The sequence below is a fragment of the Notamacropus eugenii genome, chromosome 5 (assembly GCF_028372415.1).
Source record: "Notamacropus eugenii isolate mMacEug1 chromosome 5, mMacEug1.pri_v2, whole genome shotgun sequence".
In the NCBI taxonomy this organism is placed as follows: Eukaryota; Metazoa; Chordata; class Mammalia; order Diprotodontia; family Macropodidae; genus Notamacropus; species Notamacropus eugenii.
Window position 1 is genome coordinate 107275426 of NC_092876.1, and position 13097 is coordinate 107288522.

The window sequence follows — 13097 nt, forward strand, 5'->3', positions numbered from 1 at the left end:
AGGCAATCCTACTACTGTTGTGGTTAGTTGTTTCAGTCATGTCTGATTTTTGGTGACCTCCATTCAGGGTTTGCTTGGCAAAGTTACTCGAGTGGTTTGTCATTTCCTTCTCTAGCTCATTATATAGGTGAGGAAACTGAGGCAAACAGGGTGAAGTGACTTGCTCAGCGTCACAATGCTATAAAGTGTCTGAGGCCGAATTTGAATTCAGCTCTTTCTGGTTCCAGGCCTGATGCTCTCTCCATTGTGCTACCTAGCTGCCCAACCCTATTATACTTCCCTTATCACTCACTATGCCACTCTCCATAGCACCTCTTCCAAACTGCATTCCTTCCTCTAACCTCCTAGGGCTCCCTCTTTTCTCACCCTTTCAGCTGAGAATCTTGCCTCACATTTTACAGAAAAAAGTGAGGCTATTTGCTGTTAACTCCCTCTTTTCCTCACCTCCTATTACTCTAGTGCCTTCTGCTCTCTCTTCCTTCACCTATGTCTCACATGATGAGGTGGACTTACGCCTTTCCAAGCCTACCTCCCCTACTTGCTCAAGCAATCCCATTCCATCCTGTCTCTTCCAGCAGACCGCCTCCTCTTGTCATCCTTATCACTCACTTTCAACTGTTCCCTGTCTCCTGGCTGCTTCCCCACTGCCTACAAATACGTCTATGTCTCCTCTATTCTCCATCCCTACCAAAGTTCATTTTCTATCTCTTCTGCCCTGTCTGTTCTAGGTGCCTCCATTTTCTCTCTTCTTACTCTCTTATATTCCCCTATCATCTAGCTCCCAGCCTCATCATTCCATGCAAACTTCTCTCTCTAAAGTTACCAACGATCTCTTAATTGCCAAACCCAATGGTCTTTTCTCAGTTCTCATTGTCCTTGATTACCCTCTCTTCCTTCTCTCATCGGTCCTCTCTTCTGTCTCCTTTGCTGGATCTCCTCCAGATCAAACCCTCTAACTGCAGGTGTCCCTTAGGGTTCTCTTCCTCTATTCTATTTCACTTGGGGGTCTCGAGAGCTCCCATGGATTTCATTACTATTGCTATGCTGACATCCCCAGATTTAGCTTTCCTGTCCCCATCTCTCTGGTGATCTTCAATTTCACATCTCCAACTTCCTTTCAGACATCTCAAATTGGATGTCCAGTAGAAATCTTAAACTCACTATGTCCAAAACTGAACTCAATATTTTTTTCTCCTACACAGTTCCCCTCACCTACTTTTCCTCTTCCAATAGAGGGCAATATCTCACAGTCCCTTAGGCTCACAACCTTTCACCTTTTTTTTTTTGCTATATGAGGATCAGTTTATTTTTTTTAACTTTTTTACATTAATTTTACTTCTTTTTAGTGTTCTACAATCACTACTATAAAGCTTAGATTCTTTTTCCCCCTACCTACCCTCCCACCTTTACCCTCCCTCCCTGAGACAGCATACAATTCTATATAAGATCTACATATACATTCCTATTGAATACATTTTCACTATAGTCATACTGTATAGAAGAACTAAAATAAATGGGAGAAATCATATAACAAACCAAAACATAATACACACACACACACAAATGATGTGCTACATTTTGCAATTGAATTCCATAGTTCTTTCTCTGGATGTGGAAGGCATTTTGACTTAGAAGACCATTGGGAATTTTTTATTTTTTTTTAAGTCCTTGCATTGCTATAAAGTTCCAAGTCTATCAGAAAAAACTCTCGCACACTGTGATCATTGCTGTGCACAAAGTTCTCCTGGTTTTGCTCCTTTCTCTCAGCATCAAATCATATAAGTCCTTGTAGGCCTCTCTGAAGTCTTCTTGTTCATCATTTCTTACAGCACAATAGTATTCCATTACATTCATATACCATAATTTATTCAGCCATTCCCCAATTGATGGGTATCCCCTTGATTTCCAGTTTTTGGTAACTACAAAGAATGCTACTATAAATATTTTTGTACATGTGGGGCCCTTTCCCATTTTTATGACCTCTTAGGGAATATAGTCCTAGAAGCAATATTGCTGGGTCAAAGTGTATGCATATTTTTGTAGCCCTTTGGGCATAGTTCCAAATGGCTCTCCAGAATGGTCGGATGAGCTCACAGCTCCACCAACAATGACTTAGTGTTCCAGCTGTCCGACATTCTCTCCAACATTTATCTATCATCTTCCTGTTCTGTCATGTTTGCCAATCTGATAGGTGTGATGTGGTACCTCAGAGCTGTTTTGATTTGCATCTCTCTAATCAAAAGTGATTTAGAGCATTTTCATATGATTATAGATATCTTTAATTTCTTCCTTGAAAATTGCCTGTTCATATCCTTTGACCATTTATCAATTGGGGAATGACTCAAATTTTTGTACTTTTGACTCAGTTCTCTATATATTCTAGAAATGAGGCCTTTATCCCCGAGATTAGCTGTAAAAATTCTTTTCCAATTTACTATATTCCTTCTAATTTTGGCTGCATTTGGTTTGACTGTCCAAAAACTTTTCAGTTTAATGTAATCAAAATTATCCATCTTGCACTTCATAATGCTTTCTATCTCTTCTTTAGTCAAAAATTCTTCCCTTTCCCATAAATCTGATAAATACGCTATTCCTTGCTCCTCCAATTTGTCCATGGTATCAATCTTTATACCTAGATCGTGTACCCATTTGAACTTTATTCTTGTGTACAGTGTCAGGCACTAAGGTTTTATCTTTAACTTCTTATTGTCTGTCATCCCCACACCTCCTCACTCCCAGTCAATTTCCAATCTGTTGTCAAGGCTTATTGATTTCACCTTTGCAATACCTCTGGAATATACCCCCTTCTCTCCTCTGATGCTGCCACTACTAGTGCAGACCCTTATCACCTCACACCTGGATTACTACAATATCCTACTAGTGGGTCTGCCTACCTCAGGTCTCTTCCATTCCAACCCACACTCTCTATCTGGTCACCAAAGTGATATTCCTAAAGTGCAGGTCTGACCATGTCACCATCCCTTCACCCTACTACCCAGTCAATAATCTCCAGTGGCTTCCTATTGCCTCCAAAATGAAATACATTCAAAGCCCTTCATAGACTAGCTTTCCTACTTTTCCAGTTTTCTCACACCTGACTTCCCATACTCTTCAAAATCCAGTGACAGTGGGCTCTACAAACAAGACACTCCATCTCTCAGGTCTGGGCATTTTCTCTGATGTTGCCCCATGTCTGGAATGCTCTCCCCTCTCAGCTCCATATGCTGGATTTCCTGACTTCCTTTAAGTCCCAACTAAAATCCCATCTTCTATAGGAAGTCTTTCCTAACCTCTCAATTCTAATGCCTTTCCCCTTTTAATTATTCATCCTGTTTATAGCCTGTTTTTAAATACTTGTTTGCTTGTTGTCTTCCCTATTGGATTGTGAATTCCTTGAGGGCAGGGGCTGTCCTGTGCTTCTCTTTGTATCTCCAGTGCTTAGCACAGTGCCTGGTACATAGAAAGCACTTAATAAATGCTTACTGACTCACAAAATTCTGTTTAGGGCTGGCTCTGTGTCAGTAAATTGGGAAGAAACTTTTTCTTCCTCTTCAACAAATGGCTTCTTGCTCTTGCAAACCAGATCTAGTTCTGTTATTAATGGAATTCTGATATTTTATGAGTTAAATAAATTTATCTGTAGGCTAATCTGGTAACCTAAACACCATTCACACCCTTTTTATGAAGAAATAATTAGATTAACAAATTAACATTTCTGGGGAGGACTTGTGATCTCAATGGTTTAGGGGACTCCAGGCATGGAAACTACCACTACAAAGATGATAAGCAAATATGCAGCAACTTAGTCTTGATGTCTGGGGCGGGCATCAAGGAATTATGTGACAGATCCAGGGTCAAAGAACTAGTATATATGAGAAAGATGATTTAAAAGTTCTAGGAAAATCAGCATTTCAAATGCAGTCTGTCAAAATTGAAAGTATAAATGATCAGGCTATCTTAAAAAACAAACCAACAAACCCCAAACCCAAGTTTAATTAGTAGTACCAAATGCATTGCTAGACTTCACATGATATCTTAAAAGGGTATTAAAATCCATATTCTACTTAAGAGGTTATTTAATTTAAAACTATAATAAAATTATATTTTCATCAATATTAATTTTGCTTCCTCCTTGGAAGGAACACACTTATCTATGAAACATGGTTTAAACCTAATTATCATGTCAATTTATAGGTAGTTTAATAAGGAAAAAAATGACATGCTAAATTGAATATGTATCTAGGGCAAAATAGGGGCCTTTTGTAATCTGACCTAAATAAATTTACATTTCCATGTATCATACAATTTAAATATAGCAAGAATTATATTTTGGAAAGGAACAGACATTAAATAATCTACAGAACAGAAATGTAGCTGAAGTCTTTAAGGAGAAAGTGAGAAGGAAACTACAGCACAAACTTAGGCAGGCAGAACAGAGAGGATGAAATTCAATTTCATGTCCTAACAATGATGTATTTTTTTTATTTAAAAAGTCTTACTGATGAAGCCTTTTGTTTTTAACCCCCAGTCATTTTCCTTTTTGTCCTCCTCAGCCCCTGTGACCTCTACTTCATTATAATGAAATTATTTAAGCATAAATTTCTGATAACATATTCCATGTCTGCAACTCTTCTGCCCACTTCTTAGCTGAGAGCAGGGGTACTGAGAAATTTATAGGCAACTATGAAGGCACTGATTTCCAAACATATCCAAAACATATTAAAATAGAAGAGGAATGGAATTAGGAGCTTATTTTGAAATTATCCAACTATTCAAGATCTCATGCAGCTCTAAAATTTTATGATTTAAACATTCTTCCAGTTTCCTAAGAATCATCATAATAGGTAAGTTAAATTTTGGGGAAATCATATACCTGTTCTGTCTTGTAACTTTTAATTTAATTTAAAAAGTAATTCTCCTCCTAGTAATAAGCTAATATTGCATCAGTAGTTATAAAACAATTATCTTGTGATCCCAACTAAGTTTCAGAGATACCTTTCATCTCAATTTCCTACTTTTCTAATTTTATTTAAAATACTGTGCTGGGTGAAAGGAACTGAACAATACATTTAATGTAACATTAAGTCAAGTATATTTCACACAAATGGATCTCGGCTGAGAGTTGGTGAGACCTGGGATCAAATCCCATCCCTGAGGCTTACTAATCATGTGACCATAAGCAAGCCACTTTCTGAATCTCAGACATCCAAGTCTCTAAGGTTTATCATTACACTGCAATTGTTGTAGATGAAATTTAACAAAAGGGTAAACCAAGGCATGTTTCTCTGAGCAAGATAACATTCATTAACAGTGACACATATAGCTGTCAACTAATAGGTCAATGAATTGCTTCAGTTTACAGTAAAGACCCAGAACTGAAGATATAACTCATTTTCATAAGCATAGAACAAAAAACAGAACAGAAATCACATTACTGATTATGGAATTGGCAACATTACGGGGTTGAGGGGTCATGGTTGGTTACATTAAAGACAGTGGGCGTGGCACACAAATACTATGAGGACCACCTTTCTGTTTCTAAGGAATGCTTTTGTGAATGCATAGGCCTCAGTTGCATCCTGAGGTCATGGAGGGTCATGTAGACTATCCGGACCCTGGGTGTTAGAGAAGACCACCTTTTTAACTTTCAAGGATGAGGGTAAAGGTGGGTCAAGGTTGCTAATATGCTTCTCAAGGATAACACATAAATGCCCCTGAAGATAAAATTATGTGGGATAACAACAAAGTTTGCAGGTGGTACTGAGATAAGAGGTTTTCTTTAACAGTTGTTGTGGACTTCAGAGAGAGAGGTTGAACTTTGGACTCATGTGCTTCTACACTCAGAGACAGAGAAGATTAGGTTTGTTACACAGAAAACAGAATATGGTTCCAGAATAGAATATGAAGTAAAATCAAATATAAAGTACAGGATAAATGATTAATTCTCATACAACTTATGCAGGTGGAAGGATTTCCCATATTCATAAAATCAGATCCCTTACATTAGTGAAAAACCTGATTATTTTCACTCAAGTACAGTAAAATTTAATTAAAAAATACCTGTTTGAAGTCTGAGTCTTTTCCCACCATAACTTGAAGACTGTAAATAATTGGATCACCTTTCATTGGTTGTAAAACCTCCCATGTGATTTCACAGGTGTGATCATTGATTTTATCTATTCTTGGGGCTAAAGGAAACAAACAATATTATAAGTACACATGGGCTTTAGCAGCAGCACATAATCAAAAAGCTACTGTACTTTGGATTACAAAATTAGTAAAACTTTCAAAACAAAATTATGGAAGCCTTAAACATATAGTTATGTTCCTTCATTACCAAGGGTAACCCATTCTGCCCCTGCTCCCCTTCTGCTCCCTCTCTGGGACAACAAAGGCATACCTAGTCCCCAGTCTCTACCCTCAAGACTGGCACAGGATAGACTCTGAATAGGAAAGGAGGTGAGGAAAGTAAAGTTAAAACTGTGGATGCTTCTCTCTCACTCATCACTGGTTTATGATATGGGCAAGAACACAGCAGCTACTTTCATCAGAACTGCATGCACAGACAAAAATCTTATTTTTAATAAGGTCTGCATACTGTGTCCCTAAATGCTTTGCATGTTGCTAGATGGCTGTAAGACAACTCCATGAAAACCCTCCATTTAATAAAAATGCAATTTACTGCCTAAACAAAAGGTTACATGTAAGCATATAATCCAGAATAGGGTGTTGCAAGAATCTTTGATGCTGTGCTCAAATAAATAACATTAATTTGAGGGACAAGAAAAGCACATGTAGTTTCCCAATGAACTAAGAGTTAGCATATGCTGGCCAATAGCTTTCTTGGGACAGCCAGGTGGTGCAAGGGATAGGTGCTAGGCCTAGAGTCAAATCCAGCCTCAGACACTTACTAGTTGTGTGACTCTGGGCAAGTCATTTAACCCTGTTTGTCTCAGTTTCCTCATCTGTAAAGTGAGCTGGAGAAGGAAATGGTAAGCCACTATAGTATCTTTACCAACCTCGCTCCCCCAAATTCAGGTGGGGGTCACCAAGAGTTGGACACAACAACAACAAAACAGATCTTCTATTATTATTCTCTACCGTATTCTATAGCCCAAAGAATTAAAGAGAAGCGACATGTAAAACACTATTGTGTGTGATAAGAATTGGAAACGAATACAGTCTCAACCTTTCCAGAAACCAATCTGCCTGCCCATTCAGGCTAGCTTTCCCAGGTCAAATTACTTTAGTACAATAAAGCACAGTTTTTATATTTTATACCATGAAGCACAGTTTTCAGGTGATAAAGCTTCGTTATGTCTGTTAGCATAATTTTTTATATTAATGTTAAAGTTAGGTACATAGTGAATACTTAACTTTTGAAAAATTAATTTCTCATAAAGGAAATAGCATTAGAATAGGGCTACTTACCTTTCAAGGCAGCTGGCACAGATTTTGGAGTAGTGAAAGTGTATTTCTGAGAAAGAGGACCTTCCCCTGCTTCATTGCAAGCCTGAATACAGAATTTATAGGATGTTGACTCACTGAGTCTCTGTACTTTATAGGTATGACATGGTCCTCTGTATAAGGATATAAACCTGAAATGGAAATAAACTCATTAAATGAGTTAGAAGTAGATACCCTCTAGTTTTAAAATTTGTAAATGAGGGCCACAAACAATGACATGTACTATGGAAATGCAATAATAGATTAGCATGGCATGAAAAAGGTGTTTGATGAGTAAAAATAATTTTTAAAAGAATCTTAGCATTACTTTAGTATCAGTAAACTCCTCCACCTCCCCACCCCTCGCAATCATCATCTTCTTCTTAGCGTGCCTGCTGTGACTGTTAGTGAGAGCATACAATATGTAACATATATCATCGCTGTCATTAAAGACTTAAAACAGGGCCAGGGAGGGAGGCCATACACATAAATGAAAAACAACAGACTAAGTTCCAAATGAATAGCAGTAATATGGTTTTGGTGGTGCTATTTTTTTTCTAAGATATCACTGTCCCTATGAAGAGTGAAGCTGTAGGTCACAGATGTAGGGAAGGGGAGGGGGTTTGAAGGGATTCCAATGAAGATACTGAAGTTGATAAGTAGGAGGGATGGGTTGGACTGAAGAGAATGGCTATAAGCCAGGTACTGACCCCCCTGAGAAAGGTAAGATCACAGCAGAAAGAGACTGTAATGAATCACAAAAGGAGGAGAATTGGCTTAGTGATGGAAGGAGAAGAAGACTGAGAAGGCGACAGGACCAAGGTGAAAGGGTTAGGCTTAGAAAAGGAACACTTCTTTTCCTCTGACATAAGAAAAGATGAGTAAATATAGAAGAATTATGTGATGAGACTTACAGAGCATATACTGACAGGATTCCTGACCTCTAAAAGCTAAAATTCTAAGGCAAATGCAAATACACACACACACACACACACACACACACACACACAGAACATAAGCTAAAATGCAATGTTATAAGATAATTACATATATACACATAGAGAGAACACATGCTTCAAATGATTTGTTTTAACTTAAAAATAAATTGTTTGTCCTTTGAGCTTCCTCCTTTTTTCCCTAGTGAAGAAATAATCTCAACCCTTATAGGAGACTCAATTGCTAAACAAAGATTTAGAAAAATTCAACCCTCATGCCCATTGTTTATTCTAAAACATAATTTGAAAATGGCTTTGGAATAAGCTGGGAAAGGTTACTTGTTGGATAGAAGACAGAAATGCTGAAATTAAGTTCTTGTGGTTGCATAAAGGAAGAAGATTGATAAATAGCCACAAAATAGCTTATATTTCTTTTTATGGCTTATGAGTTTTTCAGGGATAAATTACACACCAATCCTATACCAATGAAAAGAGAGGAAGGGTTACATTAAACTTTTTCTCATTTACTAGAAAAGTACATTTTTATTTAGGAGAGGGATAAGGCCTGCAACTGTGTATGAAATTCCCTCTGTTAAGGCAAGTTGGTATTTTTTCTTCAAATTATTGTCTTTAGGAGGTGTCCACCACCAAAGAAGTGACTTGCTGAAGTCATAAAAATGGACAGAAACTGAACTTAAAACCCAGGTCTTTCTGCCAGGCAGTCTTCCAAATTTTCAAAAGAACCATTTAAGATTGACTTAAGTGATTTTTTTTCACCTTCAACATTTATAAAATCAAGGCCAAAGGATATATATAAGAATCTAACCCTTACCTTCCATTCTTATCTTCCATTAGAAGGTGGTACTGAATGGAATCTGTAGGTAATATCTTTGGGGTTCCTTCCCCCCACTTTAGCTTGAGGTTTTGGTGACTGTAGGCAGCACATTCCAGGCGAGGAGGATCAGGAGGAAGGGGCTTAGTTTTTAATTTTATTGTGTGGCTGAAAGGACCAGCTCCAAGGCTATTCAAAGCTTGAATTCGTATTCTAAGAATCACAGGCATAAAATGTTACTGATAAATTTTAGCTTATAGTTGACTGCTGCATAAAAATATTTATAGGCCTACCAAGCACAGATAAGGAAAAAATATTACACTGCTACATCAGTGGTTAAGAAACCCCAAACTATTTCCATTTTATTCTTTGGAAGTTGGAGAAAAGGCTATTTATCAATATGAACTTATATATAACACATTTTACTGCCACTATAGTAGTAGTCAGACATGAGATCAAAGGATTTATAGCTGACCTCATGAAGGGACCTCATGAAACAATTAAGAATAATCTCCTTATTTTGAAGATGAAGAAGCTGATGTTTAGAGAGATTTGTCTTATCCAAGGTTAGAAAGGTCGAAATTTGTGTTGGCAGTTCTTTTTCTTGGGAAGCATTTACTCTTTCATTTTTATTAACGAGAAAAAGCAGTATCTGTCTTTTGTTTCCCCCTAGCAGATCTATGTGTTTCCTTAATATTAAAATGCAAAAAATTCAGTAATAAAAATTATGGGGCATGAATAATAGCATTACAGTACGTGATTACAATTAAAACATTTATATTCAGAATTCCCAGAAATACGCTAAATACATTTTGTAATTTGGGAATAGAAGGACAATTTCCACTATGATTTTCATGAAATACTGAATCTCATTGTGTTCAGGATTTTCTTTTTAAGTAGAAAGTTAATTTCCCACTTTCTTCAAGAATGACCTTGATTTAAGTTTCTAAGCATCAGGGTATAGTAGAAAGAATGCTGGACTTGGGAGTCAAGACAGACCTTGATTTAAATGCTGCCTGCAACACTTATTAGCTCTGTAACTAGAAGCAAGTTACTAACCTCTTTGGTTCTCAGATTTTTTGTAAGTTAATAGTAACACTTGTAGTACCTACACCTTACAGGGCTAGTGTCTGGTGTTAAAACCAAACAAGGTACTGTGTACAAATACTTTGTACATATTGAAGCACTATATAAACACGAGGTATCATTATCAGAGGGCTGAGTCTGAATGGGGCCAAATACAGGGGGACAAGAAGGGGCAGTAAAATGTTTCTATTTATATGCATTATGTGTCCAAGTGTCATTTTGATTACATTCTGAAAAGAAATATTTGGAGGAGAGGGAGCTGTCAGGAGTTGATCATCACATACTAAGGTAATTTGGAATAATAAAAAATTTGAGCATATGAAGACATTACATGATGAAAGAATATCAGTGTTAAATGAATTTGGAGAGATTATTTAGTCCACTCCCCTCATTTTACAGTTGACGAAATCAAGGCCCAGAAACAAAGTGATTTAACCAGCAAGTACTGTTCAATGGAAAAATGACTAGATTTGGAGTCAGAGAATCTTGGTTCAAATCCTAGTTATGACATGTGCTGTGGGAAACTGGGCAAGTCATTCAAACTTTCTGAGCCATGGTTTCCTCAACTGTAAAGCTTTGTGAATGTCTACAGGTCCCTTCCAATTCTACAGATCCTACAGATCCTATGATCCAGTGTCATATAGGAAGTTAAATCTAAACAAATATTTTGATGAGCATTAACTTGTGCAGGTGGGGAAATAGAGCTAAAAACTGAGAAGTGACTAACACATTTCATTTACAAAATACTATTTTAAAAAAGCCATAAAACTAAAATATTCCACAATAATCATTCACACTCTTCTAATGTCACACAGAAACCCCTCTGATGATAAGGGCTGACACATACACATGTACATGTGTACAGGTAGAAATTAGCGTATCATGATAGTGTATCACTATCAAATAGCTGTTTGTACGTATGTATATACATGTATGCATGTATAAAACATGTTTCTAATATTGTGAATTGGTGTTCTTAAATTTTGGTATAGGAGTTGATTACTCAAACCTAAAAGTTCATTACAGATTTGAAATGTTTTATATTTATTTTGCATTCATTCTGAATCTAAAACTAAAATTCACGGTAAGGCTACTTAAGACATGAGAACTTTCTCTGACTCATTCATCTCTTTTATGTCAATAGTAAGATTCCAACTACAATTTTGCCAGTGTACCTGTATGTTGTATCTGGTTGCAAATTGTCTATAACATAGCTTGAAATCTTTCCCACTGTCACAGTCTGTTTCTCTCCAAAGTCTATGCTATAGGACAGAATTTCAGAACCATGATCACAAGGCTTTTCCCATCTTATTGCAAGGCATGTAGAAGGTGAATAATCTGGACTTTCAACTTCATCTTCGCTTACTCCTTGAAGACAGGACACAACTGCAGGTACTGATGCTGGAGTCATGCACACTACTACTTCACTGAAAGGGCCTGGTCCTGCAACACTCACAGCCTGAAAATTAACAAAGAAATGAGCATGGAAGTACTACTGAAATGCAGGCTTTCTGTAATAGCAGACTAACACTTAAGTGATCCTCTTTACCTGGACCCTGCAATAATACATGGTTGCTGGTGAAAGTCCTTTTAATTCATAACTGAGACCAGGTCCACAGTAACATATTTGCATGCATCCTTCAACTCCTCCCCATTCCAAACGATATTCAGTGACATCTGCTCCATTACTAACTGGAACCTTTGAAATGGGAAACAGATTTAAATTTAAATTCAGTCTTGAAGTCTGAATCTTGAATATGTTTTGCTGAAAACTTCTTTCCATGAGCACAACAAAAAAGTTGTTTTTAAAGTTCTGTAAATAATCAAGAAAATGAAAACTGTTCATATAGTTTATAGTCTTATGATTGAAACTGCTTGAATTTGAGGTGTCAGAAAGTGTAATAAATTTTATTTTGAAACTGAGTGTTATTACTCTTAAAAAATGTTGGAGAGTATATTTTGTACTGATGCAACACATTCTTCAAAATAATTTTTAAAACTGACTTAAATGAAACCATGTAAAAACCTTTGTTGAATTTAAGTTTAAGAATGTTTATTAGTAAAAAATATAATAATCTATAGGAGATAAATATAATAGAAATGACAGCCAATATATTATGAACATGTTATGTGAACATTAAGTTCACAATTGGTCAAGGTACAACCAAGCATTAAGGTAAGTATCCTTGAAAAATTCAGAAGCATATAATAAGCATTATTTTTATATCTAAATTAATAACAAGGGGGGTGAAGATGAAGTGTGAATTAAGACTGAGTTTGATCTTATGAGACTAGCACTAGTTAAAATCTACAGTATGCTATTTTATACAAAATATTTGTTCAGTATGGAAAAGTAAAATTGCAATTTTATACATACACAATAATCCTAAATTAAAGGATAATAATACCTCCCAATACACTTGTGCACAGGTTGCAGATCTACATGTCACTTGAGGGGGTTTGCATTGATCTGGTGGTCCAGGTGCTGTAGTTATTTCACATTTTTCTGAAAATTGTCCAAACTTTAAAAACAAAAAACAAAAACTGATAACTGCAAGAGTTTCAATTTTTTTTTTCAAGTACCCATTTGGTTGCCCAGGATTGTGTCACATATTTATAAACATGCAAGATCCCCTTCATTCAGAAAAATTTGTAAGAACTGATGGCCATCATCCTCAAGGGTTAAGGGATATATGAGGAGTGTCCTTCACTGACGTGATTATCACTGGTAGTATGATTTTATCACTGTCTCTGGTAACTCATCTTTCTGCAAGATTTCATCAGCTCTGAAACTTACA

The 13097-nt window shown here is 36.6% G+C and overlaps 1 protein-coding gene across 12 annotated transcripts in view; it reads right to left on the bottom strand.

The window, feature by feature from the left end:
• Positions 1–13097, bottom strand: part of FNDC3A (fibronectin type III domain containing 3A) — a 213810-nt gene that overhangs the window by 8234 nt on the left and 192479 nt on the right. For 11 of the 12 annotated variants that reach the window (XM_072610542.1, XM_072610537.1, XM_072610543.1 and 8 more), the window contains 6 exons: positions 12708–12821; positions 11849–11998; positions 11475–11758; positions 9214–9426; positions 7432–7598; positions 6061–6188 (listed from right to left, as the gene is read on the bottom strand). In XM_072610542.1, the coding sequence (XP_072466643.1) occupies positions 6061–6188; positions 7432–7598; positions 9214–9426; positions 11475–11758; positions 11849–11998; positions 12708–12821 (1056 nt within the window). The remainder of the gene's footprint in view (positions 1–6060; positions 6189–7431; positions 7599–9213; positions 9427–11474; positions 11759–11848; positions 11999–12707; positions 12822–13097) is intronic. The other variant, XM_072610544.1, reaches the window with a different exon arrangement.